The 20,943-nt window shown below is 41.2% G+C and overlaps 1 protein-coding gene across 5 annotated transcripts in view; it reads right to left on the bottom strand.

Moving 5' to 3' along the window:
• The window catches only part of kif21a (kinesin family member 21A), an 81,750-nt gene that overhangs the window by 48,398 nt on the left and 12,409 nt on the right, over positions 1-20,943 (bottom strand). For all 5 annotated transcript variants that reach the window (XM_034205543.1, XM_034205539.1, XM_034205541.1 and 2 more), the window contains exons 2-6: positions 7,782-8,004; positions 5,271-5,453; positions 2,561-2,701; positions 1,988-2,119; positions 767-937 (exon numbers count right to left, since the gene is read on the bottom strand). In XM_034205543.1, coding sequence (XP_034061434.1) covers positions 767-937; positions 1,988-2,119; positions 2,561-2,701; positions 5,271-5,453; positions 7,782-8,004 — 850 coding nt within the window. The remainder of the gene's footprint in view (positions 1-766; positions 938-1,987; positions 2,120-2,560; positions 2,702-5,270; positions 5,454-7,781; positions 8,005-20,943) is intronic.

Below are 20,943 nucleotides of genomic sequence, written 5' to 3'. Positions count from 1 at the left end.
ACACACTTTACCTCACATTGACTATATACAGTATTGATTGTCCTTCCTCCTTATCTTCCAACCATTTGGACGCAGACTTGCATTTCCCCATAACGATGTTGTTTAGCAACCGGCGTAAACGGACCTTCGCGCTATCAAGCAGTGAGCGTGCGATGTCCTGTTCAGATGACGTCCAATCCAACGGGATGCCATAAATAAACTACACAGAATCACACTACACACCTACGCAATGATTACATTCAGACAGACTGTAGAATACAACCTCTTTGGACCATTTATATACTTATTGGAAACAAGCTACAAAATGTAATACCTTGGAAAATGCCGTTTAATACTTTTTAATAGCCTTCATTTTCGCTAAATTGATTTATCAACTTTTAATACTTTTGAAGACCCCGCGGACCCCCTGTAAATGATCAAATCTAAACATGGTTTTGTTCTTATAGGGTAGCATCTTCCTTGTTGCATTGTTGATCGACTCTTAGTGCAGTGTGGTCATTTATGAATTCAGCCACTAGATGGCAGTCAAACTATATTATATGATTGGCTCTGACTTCTCTGCACCACTGAGATTCAATACAATATGCTAAAATACATTCATCTGAATTGTTTCTTGAATGTCAAATGCTTCATTTGTTTTATTCATGCAAGGACACACATTGAAGACTAGAAAAAAAACAAGGGAACTGACATTACAATCAGTGAAGATGATATTTTAAAGACCATTTAATACACAGAGGAGGAGGGGGAGGAGGAGGACCCTCACCAGGCCACAGTTGATGGAGATCGCCTCCTTGGCTCGGTCTCCCGTCGCTCCGGTTCTCTTCAGCCGCTCGGAGCCGGCCAGATCCACGAAGTGAAACTTTGCCGTCAGCGTCTCGTACTCGTCCAGCTCCGAGTTTCCATTAGAGACTCGGTTATCAGTCTCACCTTCATGCTGAGACACACACACACACACACACACACACACACACACACACACACACACACACACACCACACACACACACACACACACACAAACACACACACACACACACACACACACACACACACACACACACACACACACACACAACACACACAACACACACACACACACACACACACACACACACACAACACACACACACACACACACACAACACACACACACACACACACACACCACACACACACACACACACACACACACACAAACACACACACACACACACACACACACACACACACACACACACACACACACACACACACACACACACACACACACACACACAGTTAAGTTCTAATAACGGGTCAATGTTATGGAGAATTAATTTGCAAAATGGGATAACTGCCATCTGAAAAATGATATATATATATAAAACATTTACAGCTAGACTAATGCAACTTGAGTGATCGGTTTAAAGCCCTCTATTAGGGCTGGGTAATATTCTCAGATATACAGTAGATGATTTCATAATCTAGATAACAATACATATCACAGTATAGCATGTTTTTTTAGTTTAAAGTTTATAATTTAAAAGATAAATAGTATATAATAAAAAACATGGTAAAACGTACTTTTGTATTTTTTGTATACTGTGTGAATTAAAGTACAATTTCTCTTTTATTTTTGTATTAAATTAAGAATTTCGAGGCAAAATATATTGAATTTGAAATTAATTAATATTTAATTAATATTTAACTATACTGTACACTGACTTTGTTTACATGCAAACACACACATTCATCAGATTACGACAATTAACACAGATTTGTTTTTAAACTTGAATTTGTATGTGCTTGTTGTTAATAATTTAAAGGACGTAATTGCGTATCATGTCTCTTGATTTGGTCTTAATATGATTCCATTAGAAGACGATACATTATCATAATTAATGATCTCCCTGCCCTCCCCTCTGTAGCACAAGAACTGTATTCGTCATATATATATATATATATATATATATATATATATATATATATTCCTGAGCAGCACTCACATTGTCGGAGGCACAGATGCGGACTTGGCACAGGTGGATGGTGAAGATGGCGTGAGAGCGAGAGCTCTGCACGTTCATCTGAGTGCTGGCGGTGGTGCGACACAGAGCCCCGAGCTTCAGACACTGCATCATCTGAGGCAGAAAACACTTTCAATATTCACAGGCAAACTCTTTTTAGTTTACAAGTCAAGTCTTTCAGGATTACAGTCTGGTAGAAGCATTCACACATTTCTCCTCGGCTTGTCTTGCAGGAGTTTAAGCTGTAATGTATAAGAGCATAGGATCCACCACAAATGAGTGCAAGATTGTGATCCTTATTTAAATGTCCATGTTCGCCTTTCAATTAAATGTATTAATTGTGCTGACTCATTTCATATAGCTGTGGAAAAAACATCATAAGTTCTCTCTGGCATTTTTAAATATAGCATCAGTGAAGGAAATAATAAAGTACCTGGAATATGTGTATCTGTAAAGGCCTTGTGACGACAAAGAGGTTCACATTTAAGAGTGTACTCTCATCAATTAACATTAACGATGCCAGACTAGACGTTTCTTAGACCCTCGCTGTGTTACCTCGGCCTCGGAGGTCACGCTGCGGGTCGTCACTCCCACGGTGTAGATCCCTCCGCTGGCGTCCTCGTGGATCTTAATGTGAGATTTCTGTCTGGAGTCTCGAGTCGAGTCAAACAGGTCCAGAACCTCCTCGTTATAAAGCTACAGGGAGATACAAAACAAGGTTCTAATCAGACAGATAAACCACTTTAAATCTTTGTTGCCTCCAGCCCTGCTCTATTATCTCTCAATGCTTTGTGTTCATGTGTCCAGACCCAACATAAATAGATTTAAAAGTTATTAAGGTATCAATAAAATACATTTTGTAGGCAGATTCTAAGGTTTGGCGTCCTTAAAGGTCCCATGTCATGGCCATTTCTACTGATCATATTTCCATTGTTGAGGTCTACTAGAATAGATGTATATTGTTCAATGTTCCAAACTCACATTGGTTTCTCACAGCATCTCTGTATAGTATGTGTATTCACTCTCTGTCCTACACGGCTTGTTGGAGCTCCTGCCCCCCCCTCCCTGTGAGCCCAGTGGCCGTCTGCGAGACAGCGAGACACAGCAAAACCCAGCCCCAAACACACACACACACACACACACACACACACCCGCAGCCTGGCTGTGAGTGTGTGTGTGTGCCCAGGCTGAGTTCCGCGGTGTCTCGCTGCCTCGCCGACCCCACGCCAGTGAGCCAGCTCACACTGTCCCGCTCCTCGCAACGTCCCGCCGAGTGTGTGTGTGAGGAAGTCTGCAGATTGGTCCAAACGTAACGGCTCCGCGGGCGTTACGTTACTATACCCTAAATACGTCACCATACCCAAGCTGTAAACAATGGAAAAAGATAAATGTCCAGCGAGGCGTTCTGGGGCAGCATAGACAGGTCTTCTCTGTGTTAGAGTTGTACTCGCTACAGGGTGTACTTTGAGGGGTTGTGACTCTGCAGACCGTTTACATGCAGACAAAGCTACATAACACAAGGGGACGGGTGATAACTGGAAAAGCATGGGACCTTTAATATACTGTATGTTGCAGATCATCAGCTGAGTCATAAAATAAATAACATGAAGAGTTCAAATTCAACACATTTCAGAGCTTTGTATCTGGGATGATATTTAGGACCGATTTCAGAACCAAACTAAAGACTAGCATCTCAAAATGTTAAATTGGCAATTTTGACCCACAACCTTAGGGTAATTTGTGAAAGTGAAATTCTAGTGAAAGTTCTTCTCTAAATTATTTTAATATTTTTAATTATCGGCTAACTTCATTAACAGATGCACTTTGCTCAGAATTTAAACTAATATTTTTGACAAAGAAACAAGAAAAAACTCAAATAAAACTATACAAATAAAAATAAAAGATGGACAAACTGTGAACTGATATTGTATATAAAATATACTTTAGGTCTGATTCATTAATGATGTGTGATAGAGTGAAAAGAAAATGCCAGTTGCACATAAGTAACCAATTGATGTAATTATTTGGTGATGTTTGCCTTGATTGTATGTACAGTAATCTATCAGCAAATCCTCTTCATCCACAGAGTTTCCTCCCTGACTGCTAATAAGCTCGCAGCGACATTTCCTGTGTGATTTATTCCCCTCTAAAACACCTGCTAGTCCTTCAGGCCTTTAAGTCAGTCTAAGTGTGTCAGGAAGGCGTTAACAGGAAGCTTTTCACATCTTGCCAAAAACTCTCGAGGGATTTGAACAACTGCCTTGTAAAAAGGTCAGATTGAAACAATATGAATATTATCCGTCATGTCATAAACTCTCACCACCTGCCAGTGTTTGATTTCTGTGCAAATCCACATTTCATCCTGCTCTCGGTTCCAGGTCTTTTCAGGAATGTGTACGCCGTCAGGATCTGATGAAGAGGAACAACTGTCTCCTCCTCTGTCTCACATTGTTCCCGTTAACTCTTCCTGTGCAGACGGAGGCTCCGCCGCCGGCTAACCCCCCCGATGACAGCTGCTGCACTTCAATTGTCAGTGAGGATATTTTCTAAATGATGGAGCGCTGGTGTCAAAGCCTTTTAAACGAACGGTGTCAACAAGCCTGACCCGTGACCTCTCTGTAAAGCTAGTGGGAGAAAGACTATACCCTGCGTTATCCAGTTTGGGAGCTTTTCCTAGAAGAAGCAGGTACAAATTCGAGGTTATTTATGTTGTTGGTATTTAATCTCTGCCAAGAAGGTTGAATTTTTCGACTTGTATGTTTGTCGTTTTATCAGCAAGATTGTAGAGAATACGTACGACCCTGTTTCCATAAAAGTTGAAGCACTGGGAACATTTTCATTTCATTTGGGAGCGTGAATTTTCAGCCCAGTCTGCTCTGATTGGTTAGCTGGCCGGCTCTGTTGTGATTGGTCAACCGCTTAGAGATGTCCCGCCCCTTAGCACGTACAATGTATTGGAGCGCTAGCCAATAGAAGCGTGAATGTTACATAGTGATGTGGTTATGTTAAAATAGTAAACAAAGGAGTCCAATGGAGCCTTCGTCAACCATTCACATGCACTAAAACCTACAGGAAAGGGAAATCCCCTCAAAAAGCATAATAGGGCCTCTTTAAGTTTTAGCTGAGAAGCATGTGAATGCAGTATAAGCCTTGTCAGAGGTCTCTGAGTGTTATTCTAGTAACTACTCTATTTGAATGATGTCCTTTAAGCTAAACTAAAATAAGGAATCGTTTATATATGTATCAGTGGATTGTAGATATGTACCTCGAGGAACTGTGCGTTGATCTTGAACTCGGGGATGGGGCGGCCCTGCTGCTGCGCCGCCTGCCTCCGCTCCTCGATGCCTCTGAAGAGGTGGTGCACGGCGCGGGGGATGATGCCCAGCTCCTCCTCCGAGATGTTCACATCGAAGCCCGTCCCCATGGTGTACGTCTTCCCTGAGCCCGTCTGCATGGGGATGATAATAATACATTTTATTTGTAAAGCACCTTTCATTGCTAAAAGTAATCCCGTAAGGGGCGTAATAGAAAACAAAAGAAACACAAAGGGTAGGAGGAAATGTTATTCAAAAGAACTAAAACACTATTCTATAATAAATGATCAAATAGCACATCATGCTGTTTCCGTAAAAGGAACTCCAATCAATTCCCCACAAAGCGTGTCTTGAAAAGAACAACTGCACATGGCCAAAGAAAGTGTGTTTGTGGTAATGAAAGTGTTTTTGTTACTGTTTTCCTTGTACTTTGTGTTGCCATCTAATTAAATATGATTTCTGACCTCCTTCTTCCCAAAGGATCTGTACCACACATGTGTAGAATAAGATTTGTAGGCCGTGTAATCTCTGCAGCTCCACCATACTTCACCCAAACTGTCATTTTAACACATATTAAGCCTTTAACAAACAATGTGCTTCCTAACATTTGAATATTACAATTTCGACCACATTTTGATCAATTGTGCAGCTTTACACCTGATACTAAAGTCAGATATTTCACTTGCTACTCCAAACGGGGGACTGTTTGGTTATATCTGCAACCCAACCTGGCAGACTTCATCAGAAGCAGCCGAGCGGGTCGAGTCTAAATCTAGATTATTCTCTGTAAAGCCACAGAGGAGAACCAGCAGCAGTCTTCAGAAGTAGGCCAGCAGTCAGAGAGCCGTAACTGCAGAGAGACGGTTCATGTGGACGCACATTAAACATGTATGGTCTAAAAGGTGTGTGTGTGTGTGTGTGTGTGTGTGTGTGTGTGTGTGTGTGTGTGTGTGTGTGAGTGCACTTCACATGGCTTTGAATTGTGTGAGTGCCATACAGCGGGAGCTCTGTCACCAGGGCAACCTAACGGAGGGAGGGGTTTGAGGCCCAGACCTGCATGTTATTTCCATGTGGTGAACTTGGCAAAAGGGAGAAGTGGAAGAGTAGGGGGTGTAAGTTCAAGATAAAGAGGGACAGGGACGTACCTACTTTTAGTATACATTCATCTGCTCATTAATCATTGTATCTATCACATGTCTGAAGATACTGACAAAAAGGCGACATATAACCTCCTAAGCTTGAATGAACATTAGTGACATTAATGGGCATTTTGATTTAAGAATAAGATCAGATATTCGTTTTTAAAGGTTTTAAAGTCACTGCAAGAAATATATATTTCTCACATTCCTCGTTTTTTTCCTTCCGATTCAGCGTTAAAGAATATTGGTGTCAGAGAAAATCTGAATCGGAGTGCACTATTACATTACATGGAGTTTAGCAACTTACATTTAGTTTCATAACGTAGGCATTCTTACAGGAGCAATTTGGGGATAAGTATCTTGCCCAAGGACCTTTTGACCCGTTGACTACAGGGGACTGGGATTGAACCACTGACCTTCCCATTGGTAGACATCCATTTAACAACTGACCCACGGTCACCCCAAAAATATAAAGTGTGAAAAGTTAAACAATATAATGCTACACTAGGGCTGTCCCGAATACCATTTTTCGGGCTCCGGATATTCTGTAGTAATCAGCAGCGAACCGCTTCAACACGTGTATTTCGGTTAATTCACGGCATTCATTTTGTTATTCTACAGGTATTGTTGTTTTATAGTTATTTGTTAATGTAACCCAATTTGTGTTCTTTAAAATTGAAAAGGATATCGCATTGTGTTTGATACTTTCGTTGCAGTTGTATATGTCTTAAGTGTAATTTGGCTTGGCTTCCTATTTTGTATGGACATGCTTTTATTTTGAAGGAGAGTTAGCGCTGTTGACAGGAAGTTGTTGTTGCTATGGAAACAACGTGACGGAGATTAACGGAGAAAAAGTAATATCTGCATATAAAGACGGAGAAAGTTAACGATAACGTTTATCGTTAAGTGTTAGCACCCCCCGAACAAGCTCTTTCGTTGATATTGGGAAAAAAACGAATATCCGAATAACGAAATTGAAACCCGAATAGTACTCCAACGAACAAATATCCGGATATTCGGGTACAGCCCTAGGCTACACACAGAGGCACTGCACTTTAGGATTTATGAAATTTTCCAGTCGTATGTGAGGGATGCATTGATTTAATGTAATGTAACGCAGAGCAATGCCAAACTAATGGTTCGACAAATACAAGGTCACAGAGGTTCATATTATACCACAGAAGTCTCCTCTGGTCCGTTTTCAACCCACATGTTAACACTCTCCACCTCTAACATATCCTTCTCTTCCTCTCCTCTAACACAAACATTCATTCATCCCATTCCTCTGCATCCAGCAGCTGTGTCACAGAGACAAAGGCTCACCTGTCCGTAAGCGAACACGGTGGCGTTGTAGCCCTCCAAGCAGCCCTCGATCAGCTGCTCCGTGCAATCGGAGTAGATGGTCTCCTGCTGGGAGTCCATGTCGAACATGTAGTCGTAGGTGAAGGACCTGTCCTTCCCCAGGATCACCTGCGGCTCCCCGGGCATCACGTACGTACAGATGTGACATCCCTCGATCTTCTCCCGGGCCAGCTGAGGACGGATCCTGCAGAGAGAGGAGGAAACGGAGAGAGATGAGTGATGGGGAGGAACACAATGAGGAAGGGGGGTTTATTAGGTACAGTTATAACATGTAATACAGTACAACACATCAGCCACATAACATACCTTTATAAAGCTTAACATTGCCAGTTTTCTAATATTGCGGTTTATGGGTATTCTAGGTAAATGAATAAGTTAATTATGTAGCCTTGGGAGGGGAATCATTTGTAGAAAAGTCTGAATGAAGTCAACATTTTTAAATACCTTTAGAGATTTGTTGTAACACCTAAAGTAAAAGAGTCTTAGAAAAGGTCAGACTTTTCTTCCATACAATGTTCCATCCATTAGGCATTGAACTGAAGACAGAATTGGTCCACACACAGAAATGATAGCGCTGTATTGGCATATGTGTGACACCTGACCTTTAGAAACACTTTAAATAAATCCCCTTTGACATCTAACTGTCATTCTAAGAATCCACGGTGTTATAACCGTCCTAAATCCCAGGAACATACTGAGCTTGTTTTAGTAATTACAAAATATTTTGATCTGCTCAAGATTAGTTTTTTTCGGGACTGCAGGGTCAACATCCTAATCTGATCCAATACTTTGTACCATAAAAGCTGCCAGCTGGGTTAATATGGACTGTGTGTGTGTGTGTGTGTGTGTGTGTGTGTGTGTGTGTGTGTGTGTGTGTGTGTGTGTGTGTGTGTGTGTGTGTGTGTGTGTGTGTGTGTGTGTGTGTGTGTGTAATACTGAATGACAGTAATGATGTCCTTCATGTTGGCCTCAACGACTAGCAATTTGTATGAACATTGAAATGAGCCGTAATGAAAAGTCTCTCCTTACTTTCAGCAGGTTAGGAAAAATACTTTGTTACAAGATCCATTATTTCTAATAAACAGTGGAGAGAAGCAGTGGACAAAAGGGACTCTGTTTTTACTGTAAAGACGGTTATTGAATCAGTAAATCAAATAAATGTTTCCGTCCCTTCAGGGGATGTTTAGAGATAATGAGAACATGAGAACTCATTTTCTAGAAAAGCCCTGGAGGGAATAAAATGTTGGTTTGATGTATCGATTTCACTATATATGTTCCAAGAACAATATGCCGTTATCTACTTTCGTAGAGCTGTTTCACTTTAGGCCCATCATCATTGGACTCCTTTGTTTACCTCTGTAACATAGTAACATCCCTAAGTAACACTCACGCTTCTATTGGCTAGCGCTAGGGCTGCTCGATTATGGCAAAAATCATAATCTCGATTATTTGGGTCAATAATTGTAATTGCGATTATTCATTGACTTTGAAAACATCCATTTTTTGGAGAAAAAAAATGTTGAACAATATGTTTTTAACAGTTGATTACCCTGAACTTTAAGTTTAATTCAACTGAAAAACCAAAAAAAAAAAAATAATAATAATAATTATCATTTTATTTCGATTACGTTGTTTTCGTAATCATTGCAAGCCATAACCGTAATCGCGATTAATTGAGCAGTCCTAGCTAGCGCTCCAACACATTGTACGTGATAGGCTAAGGGGCGGGACATCTCTAAGAGGTTGACCAATCACAACAGAGCCAGCCAGCTAACCAATCAGAGCAGACTGGGCTCTGGTTTCAGACAGAGGGTGAAAAGAGGTGCTGCAGCACAGGCAGTATGAGGACAATAAAGAGCTTTTTGAACATTAAAGCATGGAGACATGTAGAGACACTACATACTGATATACACCTGAAAATGAGCATAACCCCTTTAACAGAAGCTATAACATCTCTCTCCTTTTTGCTGATGAATTCCTGGCATGAAATACCCAGAAGACCCCCCCCATCTTATGTCCAGTGTAAGCATGTAGCACAGCCGAATCATCATCCATTTTCTCCTCAAACTGGGTTTAATTGTGACGAAAATGGATAATATTTTCCATCACTTTTAAACAATCTCTCCTCGTGGGTTCAGCTCACAGACGAGCTTGGAAGAGAAGCACCTGACAGCGGGCTCCCAGCCTCTCTAGCTGCCCGGATAAGGGCCTCATTGTGCCTCCAAGCCCAGGCAGAACAATGCAGTGAGGAGGGGAGTACAGTGCGGCCATTGTGTGAGTCTGAGTGAGACTGGAGCCCCACGCTGACACCAACCACAGAGAGCCAGGATTACAAAGAGGGAGGAGAGGTAACGTCCTGCCTGGAGGTCACCACAAAACCATGAATAACTACAAAATGAGTCACTGTAACAAATCAAAGCTAGTAATTTAAAATCCAAAGTATCCTATTTCTTCTACTAGTTGTTTTTGGTACATTCGTATTTTGCTGCTTGACTAATGGTTGTTATTTCTGTCTGTCAGCTGAGAAAGTTAGGATCATTATTCTGACTGTTAAACACCTGAACTTTTGAAAGAACATCCATAACATTCATCCGTTTGAAACTTACTAATTAATTATCTAATATATCATATTCCAATAACTTGTATATAGAATCTCCTTGCACTATTTCTATCCTATTTTATCCGTTTCATTGTGTTGCGCTGTTGGAGGAGCCTGTGACCTCAGATTTTCATTGTAGCCAAGTACACATGACAATAAAAGCCTTGAGCCTTGAATCTGAATCTTATTCCTCTGGACTTTGCCTTTCAATATCTCAACAAACTACGATCAATATATGAACTTGAAAGAATGAAAGCATATTTTCACGAGTAGCTTAACATCAGAAACCAACCAATCAGATAAATATGTGCTTTTCACTTACAGTTCCTTTGTAAAGTGAGCTTGCATTCAGGTATGAGTGAGAGAACCTGTTTTGATGTGATACTTAAAATAAAGTCATACATCCTCAGAATAAAAACGAAAGAAGAATAAGAAACACATTTCCTCTTTCCTCATAAGGAGCACGTGTTCTATTGTTTCAAATCCACGGTGAATTTTAAAGCAGAAAAAACATCCTTTGTCAGAAAACCAATTATCTTCCATGACAAATTCGCCATTTTCAACAAATCATGTTTCCGCACACACTAAGTGTTTTAGTAATCTAATCCTCTCCAGTACCCACAGAGGAGGGGGGGGGGCTTTGTTTCAGACTGTTTAGCTCTCTAATTGGGTGTGTAATCCTGTCTGTCTCTCTCCCACAGCACTGTCACATCCCAAATGTACTCTCTTACTTCTCATCTGCATGTTCGTACATTAAAGACTTCCTGCTGTACCATCAAGATTTGGGTGGAGATTTGTTTCTTATTTAGAAAAACATTCATATGAAATAGTCAATTTGCATCATTGCAGTTGCTTTTGAACTAAAGTACTAGGTCATTTTGGATTTCTAATATATTCATTTTATATAGCGCTTTTCTGAACCCAAAGACGCTTTACATTTGGGAGGGGGGGTATACAAACAAAACAAAAAACAGAGACAAAGCCAAAAAGAAACAAAACACAACAGAAAAGCAGTCAGGAGGAAGTTGATTAAGAGGGGGGGGGGGGCTTTATAGATAAAGAGTTGAAGAGGTGGGTTTTGAGGCGGGACTGGAACAGGGTGAGGGACTCAGACTCACGGAGGTCTTGGGGGAGTGAGTTCCAGAGCTTCGGGGCTGCCACAGAGAAGGCTCTGTCCCCGAAGCTCCGGAGTTTGGCCTTGGGGGTGGAAAGCAAACCGGCTGAGGTGGATCTGAGGGACCGGGGTGGTTGGTAGAGGATGAGGAGGTCAGTGAGGTAGGGGGGGGCCAGATGGTGGAGGGCTTTATAAGTGAGGACCAGGAGTTTGTAATTGATGCGGTGTGTAACGGGGAGCCAGTGGAGTTCTTTGAGGACCGGGGTGATGTGATGCTATGATTTGGTGTGGGTGAGGAGTCTGGTGGCTGCGTTCTGGACACGCTGGAGTCTACTGAGGGAGGTGGAGCTGATGCCGTAGAGGAGGGAGTTGCAATAGTCAAGGCGGGAGGAGATGAAGGCGTGAATGAGTCGCTCAGCTGCAGGGCGGGTGAGAGAGGGACGGAGTTTGGCAATATTGCGGAGGTGGAAAAATGAGATTTTGACAACATGACGGATGTGGGGCTCGAGGGAGAGGGTGGGGTCAAATATCACGCTACATAGATTTATTTTACAGACATGCTTCATAGATTTAAATTAAACTGGGGTCGCTCAGATGTACTCTTGATTTTGTTGTCCAACTTAATGACAGCAAGCACATTTTAATTATTAGAAAAATAGTTATTTTCCCCTTAAAAAAGTTTGATGAAAGTCAAAAGAATTGTATAAAATTGTGAAAAGGATTTCAATCATATCCTCCAGCCTCACAAACCACATAAAAAAGGCTCAACGGTCAGCTTGTAAGTAGACTTTTATTGTTACATAGATTACGTTTAAAAAGGGAATTGATAATCACAAAAAGTGAAACGGTTGTAATCATTCTGTGGATTGAGATTTTGTGTCGGAAAAATGTGTCTACTTTAATAATAAAAATGTTTAAAATCTTGTTAAATTGAAATCCATTTCATCATCCAGAAGTTCAGATCAATACACCTCATGTTTATCATCAATAATGCCTAATAAGTGTCGAGTCAAATGAGAAGCACTGTGTCAATACAAGAGCCACAAAGACAGTTGTAGTATCTATTTTAGGGGCTCCAGCCAGGGTCAGAGATCAGGGTCAAAGGTCATGATGTCTCTGCAGTGGAGACCTGATGTCTGGCTATCAGTAACGGACAAACACAGAGGGTCCGAAACAACAAAGACAGACATCTGAGACTCAATGTTCAAATGAATCTCAACCCAATTACAGACACTAGCTATGAAGACAGGAGCAAGCCCTCCAACCCAATATTACAGACACTAACTATGAAGACAGGAGCAAGCCCTCCAACCCAATTCAAAGTCCTCTTCACTGCAGTCAATACATCATTTAGTTGCCAAACATCACTGTCAGGTAGTGAAGGATATAAAGGCGAGTTTATTTTTTAGTATTAAAATGAAATTAATGACATTATTTAATTATTTCTAATGGTGAGCATCGGCGACTCCATTGGTTGCAAGAAACATCAGATTCTATAGAAGTCTATGAGAAAAAGGATCCACATTCTTACATGGTTTATTACCTCAACATTTTCCATACGAGTTGATGGTCTCAATTGATAGTGTCAAGTCCTCTCGAATACAGCATGATCTTATTTATAAATTAGGTCTCATTTTAAGACAATAAAACAGCAATTTGGGCGTGTCTGTATTTTCAGTCTAGGAAGATTTTGTGTACTTGTTGGTCTACATGTGGGTTTGTTTGTTTTTCTTGTTTATCCGGCACAAAAAAAGCATTTCCTTTCCATTTGGGTTTCCACTTAAAAGACAAAGAAATTCATTGTTAACACCAGATGTTAGACTTTTTGGAGGTTTTGACATTGACTCTGAATTGATATTATTAAACATTATAGACTATGCAACCATAGAAACTATTTACACAAAGACATATTTATTTCCACATACTTTAATGTTGTGCTCTACTTGATGTGTGTGCAGAGAAACAGTTTCATACTGCAGAGAACCTGTCTGCTGCTAAGATGGAGAGGAGGGGGAAAAAGATTCAGAGCAACCTTTGTTCGTGCAACCACAGCCAAAAATATAAGCCACGCACACAAAAGCTTCAGCTCCTCTGCCAGCGCTCTGCAGACTGGAGAGAGAGACAGTCTTTATGTGAGATCTGCTGAGAGCAGCAGGGCTGGGATGATGTCACCTGTCCACTTCACCTCAAGCATGACTGTCCTTCATACAGGGGACAATTACACCAGTGTGAGGGACAGTGAGAGGGCGTCTGCGCAGAACAAGGAAAAGGTAATGGAGCGGGGAAGTGATGACGTATCGTTGAAGGCTGGAGCTAAAGTAAGCATCCCAATGGCTCCTCTGACCAAAAGGAAATGAGATTTTTCCTCTGGATTTTAGATTATTACAGAAAATACGATCTTTAAGGTTGTTATTTACATGTTTTGTTCAGAAGGTAAATCTCCCCATAGCAACACCACTTTTATGATTGTTGAAACTTCAATGCAGTCTCCTCCACGAGTAAAAATGGAACTTTAGGCTATAAACGAACTACACCACGGTCACATGACCTAACGAACGTCACCACCGCTAAGCTAAGGTCGGCTAATGTTTGGCGTGATGATGTTAAGCAACATCCGTTTAACAACATCCGTTTTTTAGACAAGCTTCAGACATGGGGGTATGGGGGTATAGACCTTGTTTTAATGTCGTAAAAATATCAGGGTTCATACACTTTTTCACGAATGATTTTCCATGACTTCTCCATGACCTTTACCTAATTGTCCATGACCAAAACAATTACTCTTTCTCAGCGGTACCACATGGAACAGGAAAATAAGGTCTGCATATGAAACATGTTGTGCTTATCTAAAACAAATCAAATAGGCTTATAGCTTCTACACGCTAAAGCAACTCAAATCTCTCACCAGCAAAATACCTCGACAGTTAAATTCCATTTCATTGTTGTTACTATAGAATACAGTAATTACTATTTCTTTAGTTACATTACATTTCCAAAACTTTGGGAAAAATATTGTTTTCCATAACTTTTCCAGGGCCTGGAATTAGCATTTTGAATTTCCATGACTTTTCCAGGTTTTTAATGACCGTAAGAACCCTGAAATATACATTAGTCTTACTTCAGCTTGTGTTAACCACAGACATATTTTCAGGCTTCTAACCTATCCAGAAAACCCTTGACTTTGGGAAAAGCAAGTGCCCAAATGCTGACTTCTGGGTTTTAGGACTCCTTCCTGCTAGGGATGCCAGTGATTATTCGATTATTCGAATATTCGTTACAGTCTCCATAATCGAATATTATTTTTAAAAATCGATTTTATTTATAAATGTTTTTATTATTATTTATGTATTTTTTTTTTTCTGGCTTAGTTTCAACCAAAATATAGACTAATGCTAATAATAGTAATAGTATTAATAATTGTAAATGGCCATTGGTCACACCACCAGTTTGTTTTACCGTAAACTTGGAGGAAGCCTGCGTGCAGAGCAGACTGCTGCTGCAGCACGCTACACACCGACCCCGCCGCCACCCCCCCTCTCCCTCACACGTGCGACTAAAGATGAACAAAGCGGCAGGTAAAAAGAGTTCCTCCTCGTGGAACTACTTCGAACTTACAAGTCCAAAGGAAGTTAAATGAAAGCTCTGCGAAAAGACGTTGGTCTATCACAGCTCAACAATGCGTTCGCATTTGCACGCCAAAGAGGTTACAGAGAAAGACGCAGCACAGCTGGCCATTACCAACTTCACTTCAAGGCCACGTCGTTGTGATGACAACGACGTGGGGGTGGGGGGGTCGGTCGAATAATCGATTATTATTCGCCAGGGCTGCCGAATAATCGATTTTGATCATGGTCAGTTTCTGGCAAGAAGCTGTGTGTTTCTTAACCCACTGGGCTCTGTGCCAGACACTGAAGTTTGGCATCTACTGTGTTTGTAATCATAGATAAGTAGAAAGGGAAAAGGCTAGCTTTGATAAGGCAGGTGATTTGATAGGGCACGTTTCCTTTTACAGCTTTATCTCACTGTAGGACACACTTATTTCCAACGAGACATCATGTGACAGACGCGTTGGGTTCCCCTCACCTGTTTACGACATCAGGACAATTCAGAACTGGTCAGGTAAGTTGCAATTTACAGGGACATGTTAATTGCCTCTGAAGCTATTATGCTGTCATTTGTTGTAAGCTTCCTGTCAATCACAGCCCTGCAAAGGCAAATCCCACAGTCAGTCAGCAAGACAACATGAACTCAGACAACCTCAGAGAAGGGACTTTCAAACAACACAAGGGGAAAGGAAATAGATCCAAAAATCAGGAGGACATGTCCTTCATTTGACATTAGTTCAAGAACTGTATAAACTGGAGAAGTATACAACTTGTATTTACTTCACTCACTGCATGAGTGATAAGTAAATACAAGCCTTTCTTCTGAAGTATGTCGGTAATATTGCTAAATTATTACTATGACAAATAACTACTGTTCCAAGTATAATTAAAAAAGGTTGCTCTTACACTACTGAAAAGTAATTGTTACACTATAGTTTAGCACTACACTATATTTAAATAATTCAGTAAATCTCACTTAGTTTGAACCTTCTGACTCAAATTTACACCATTTAGTTTTGCTTTTATTAATTTCTAGAACCCCATTTCCAGGAATAAAAATGGTAGTCCCTTCTAGTTATGTTGTCCTAATAATAACATATTGAATTTCATTGCATCTATGTCTCTTATTGTAAACATTACCACAGCACTTATCCACCTGAAACAAACCAATTAGATACTGTTAGCATCATACTATAATTCAACTAAACTGTAAAGACATCTGGTCAGAGTTGCATGTTATACTTTTTATTCAAGAAATCAGTATTGGGATTAGTGCAATAGAGGTGAGGGGGGGGGGGGGGGGGGTGTGAAGGTTTAAACAGAAATACTTAACACTACGAGAACTCAAAGGATATTTGGGTTTAAAAAAGCTTGAATACTTATTTGCATGTGTGCATTTTGAGGGTAGAGAGACACCTCAATGTGGGACACTAATATACAGAAGCAGACATTGTATTCAAAGCATATTTGATGACTGCTACATTTTGGCTACAGCCTTGCAAAAAAAAATGAAATACAGAAGGACATCTTAGGCCAACATGTGTAGAATTCAAAGGAGAACGGTCTGCAGTACGAAGGGCGAACAAATGCATACCAAGGATTCTTCGTGGTTTTGGTGGATGCTTTTTAAAGTGCCTCGCAGTACGATGAGAGGGGACATTTTTAGCATCAGAAACTCAGCTGGAAGTGGTTTCATGCGCTGCCCATTCATCCAGACGGGACCACCGACAGCCGCAGACAAAGAGCTGGGAGCAGCGTCTGTCCTCTGAACACCACACCACAAAATATAGAACACACACACACACACACACACCAGTTTGTATGGCGGCGCAGCACAGAAACACACTGTACCCTGCGTGACATAAAAGGATGGGGTTGCCATGGTGACCGGTAATGGAAGCAGGAGAATTAAAGTCATAATCCGATCCCAGCAGGATGTAAAGCTGGTCGCTAAAGGATGCCAGGAGGAGGAGGGGGGGGGGGGGGGAGGAGGTCCTGCCGCCTGTCACAGGATCACTCCCTGGTTTCTGCACCGGCATCAAAAAGGGAGTTTATCATATAATGATTCCTTACCCACAGGGTTCATTTAAACTCTTTTTAGCTGCAAGCACTTAGCCCGGCCTTAGAAGCACAGAGCTGGCACTGAAGCTGGGTTAAAAATCCAATTTAGAGGATGTGAAATATTAATGAGTTCAAACTGGAGTTGGAAGAGAGATTCGGCCTCGGGTCAAGTGACCTTCTTCAGCGTCTGTGCAGCAATTCAATTCAGTCTCAATATTTTCTCTTTACTTAAAAAAACACTTTCTTTTAATGGAAGACAAAGATGTAGATGTTAACACGGACAATCAAGCCCAAAATTAGATGTGACGCACGACATACAAAATCCTCCTTCGCTGGACCAAGCAATGCTTTTCAAATGATTTGAACTATAACTGAAGGCGGTTTCAAATCTAACATCGTGGCGCATAACAATAACCAGACTGTCCGTCTCTGGGGACCAGGAGGAAACCAAACCTTTAAACTCTGCAGCGCTTAAACACTGTGGTAAAGGAATCAAACCACAACAGAATCATTATATTACTGAGAAACACGGAAAACTAATAATTGCTGAATCGAGGGTCAATTTAGTGAATAAAATGGTAAGATTTAGGCAACAAAATCACTGCTGTGATACTTGTTGTACAGATTTAAACCTTGCCTCGTCAGATTTGTAATCTTTACTTTAAATCAGATAATCCTGATTCAAGGCCATTTGGATTTTATGTTCAGCATCTTCTGTTAAGTCGTTGGTTTAAAAATGGTTTAACCTCCAATAGCAAGAAATCATAGGTGCACTCGTCTAAAGAAATGGTCCATTGCCCTAAGTAAGAAGTAGGAAAAACCCCATTCTGTTGTGTTTACAGAAGTGGGTTTTCTACAGGTGTATCTGAGCACATCTGGAATTGAGTCATATGTAATGTTTTCATGTTTGTATCGCCATAGACTTTCAACAGAGAGCAAATGCATCATGTTTTTAACAGGAGGCCAGAGCTTGAACAACATGGCCCCCGCCGGCCCTCTGCAGGGCTCAGAGTGTTATATCATCTGCACACCAGGTTCACACAGGCTGAGCTTATTGGTCCTTCTCCCTCTCATGACGCTCTGCAGCAGGGGTTTTCAAAGTGTGGGAAGGTGAGCCTCCCCTCAGAGAACATAAGAACAGCCGCGCCCCCCCCTCTCAATTATTATTGCTATTATTATTATTATTATTATTATTGCTGTTGTTGCTATAATGCATTTCAAAGAGGTCCAATAAGAGAAAATGTAATTAAATGCTCTGTTTTCGCCGTCTACCTTCCGCCATTTGAAATGACTCCGACTGTTTCTCTCCTCTTGTCTCGTCTCTGAGTGCGTTTGAATCTATCGTGCTGACTCACTCACTGCACCGATTTGATTGGCTGAGTAGCGTCACCTCCTTAAAACATTAAACAATAACTTTTTTAAACCTTTTTTTAACATTTTCAACATCGTGGATAAATCCTTATATGCTCCCGGCAACACACTGAACGTCAACTTTGCCTCCTTCTTACACTCAGCCCTATTTTAGTGGGAACAATGAGTCTGGGTCTTTGATGCGCACAGGCGGATGATGCGGGGATGCAATGTAGACAGGAATACACGCAGGTCATCCTCTGGCTGCAGCCTTGACCCGCACTTGCTTTTGATCAAAGTCAATGTGGAAAACCCGCACTCACACAGGTAGGTGGAGGTGAAGGGAATGAGCACTTTCACAGCCTTTTTGGCGAGGTGGGGGAACTCGCTCTCCACAGACAGCCAAAAGTGACCCACGTTTTCTGCCAGACGCTGTCTCCTCTCTCCCTTTAGGTAACTTCACTACAAATCGATCCATGTTGCCGCTCGCATTACATCACATGTCACTTGTTAGACGCTTTTATCCGAAGCGACTTACATACTCAATACTGTGGACAATCCCCACAGGAGCAGTTTTGGGTGAAGTGTCTCAGGGACACAACGACATGCTGACTGCAGTGGGGTTTGAACCTGTGACCCCCTGATCCAACACCAACGCACAACCCTCTGCGCCACACGCCTCCCATAAAGTTAGCTGAAGTTAACTAGCTAGATTTCTAGGTTTTCTAAAAAATTTCTAGATTTTTTAGGTTTCTCGTTATTTTTTTCTTACGCTACGCCTCCCCTGAAGCTCTCTGGCGCCCCCCCCCCGGGGAGGCGCGCCTCACACTTTGAAAACCGCTGCTCTGGACGGATGTCCCACTGATCCTGGAGCTTGTCAGCCTTTTGGAAAATGTGCTTTCAAAAACAAAGGAGGCCGCACCGAGGCCCTGTGGCACGCCGATAACGGCTTTACTGCTTCCTGCAGGTCAGAGGTCAGGGAGCAGGCCGCCCCATCATTACCAGAGGGGTGTGGGGGGGGGGGGGAGGTGAGGCAACAGCTAGGGATCATCTGTGGCTGTCAACATGGAGGGGTCGGGACAGAGTGGGGAGGGACACTGCACGCACACGCAAAGAGAGAGAGGGCTTCTGAGGGGTAAAAACATATTTTGGGCGTCTCTAATTCTGTGTTTCTGTAAATCCAGCTCTGTATTTTGATACTACGAGCCTTTGTGCCAGCATGAGCTGTTTATTCAGGTTAACTGTGCGGACTGAAAATACTCCAAGCTGCAGCAGAACAAACACCGGTACTAAAGATAACATCAGGGATTTAAAATGTCAGAGGAGACTAAATTTAGTGTTTGATCATTACCTAAAATGCATGTTTTGGTTTCAACAACAATGAAAGGTTCAATTGTTGAACCTTTTTTGTAGGACTGAAGGTTTGTAAAAAGTAATTCTGAGTATTTTGTCTGATATTGCAATTTGATTCCAGATATTGGAGGGATTATAATTGTTGCATTATAATTCTCATTTTTTTTAAATCTATTGAAATAATCATGTGATTTGTTAAGCATTACTTTTTCATTTAAAACGGTCATTTAACAAACATTGTGCTTTCTGCGATTTGAATGATACACTAGTGAGTCCATATTGAGATTTTTTTTTAAAAGTCAAATAATTGTCCAAATGTTTGGATTCATTTAGATTTAATTTGCTGTCAAACACAAATGAGCACAAATTTAAAAAGTCATATTTGTTAACTCCAAGTCTACAGAATTTTTGCATCAAAGACCGTTAAATCCTTCTGTTCCTGAGCAGTTCATTTGGAAGAGGGCCATGACTCAAACATGTTCAGTCATCTCAGTCCTGATTCATTTACAAGTTCCCACCCGCCACCACAAATCTGTCTGAAGCAGAGTTTGAAAAGCCTGGTGAGGAAAACTAATGGAAACGGAAGCTACAGAAAGGTTTTCAAGCCTTTGTCCAGCCTGGTTAACGATGCACTGTATTTGTGGACACACCAGTGTGCTATGATGCATCCTTTTCAGGAGTGGAAACACACACACGTTAATGTTAAACCTACTGTAATACGAGAGCGTTTTAATTAAACTTCTAGCGCAACAAATAAACTCTTATAGTACACGTGTATATTTTTGACATCCCTATAAACAAACCTGGTGATTCACGCTTGATAGTGGTGCTGGTGATGCAGAGGAACATAAATATCCACAGCTCAATGTGAGTATTGAAAGACCCATTTTATCTCGGGCTAAAATAGATTATCCTGGACTGAGAAAGTTGTTGAAGAGTGATAATAACTTTATGTCTAATTTGAACAAAGACACATATCCCGCAGCAGTAGAACTTCATGGTTTTTTATCGCTGCTGGAACGGTGACATTTTAATGGTGTG

The sequence above is a fragment of the Gymnodraco acuticeps genome, unplaced genomic scaffold, assembly GCF_902827175.1.
Source record: "Gymnodraco acuticeps unplaced genomic scaffold, fGymAcu1.1, whole genome shotgun sequence".
Taxonomy (NCBI): Eukaryota; Metazoa; Chordata; class Actinopteri; order Perciformes; family Bathydraconidae; genus Gymnodraco; species Gymnodraco acuticeps.
The sequence above is the reverse complement of the archived record's forward strand: the minus strand, read 5'-3'. Positions and strand labels throughout refer to the sequence as shown.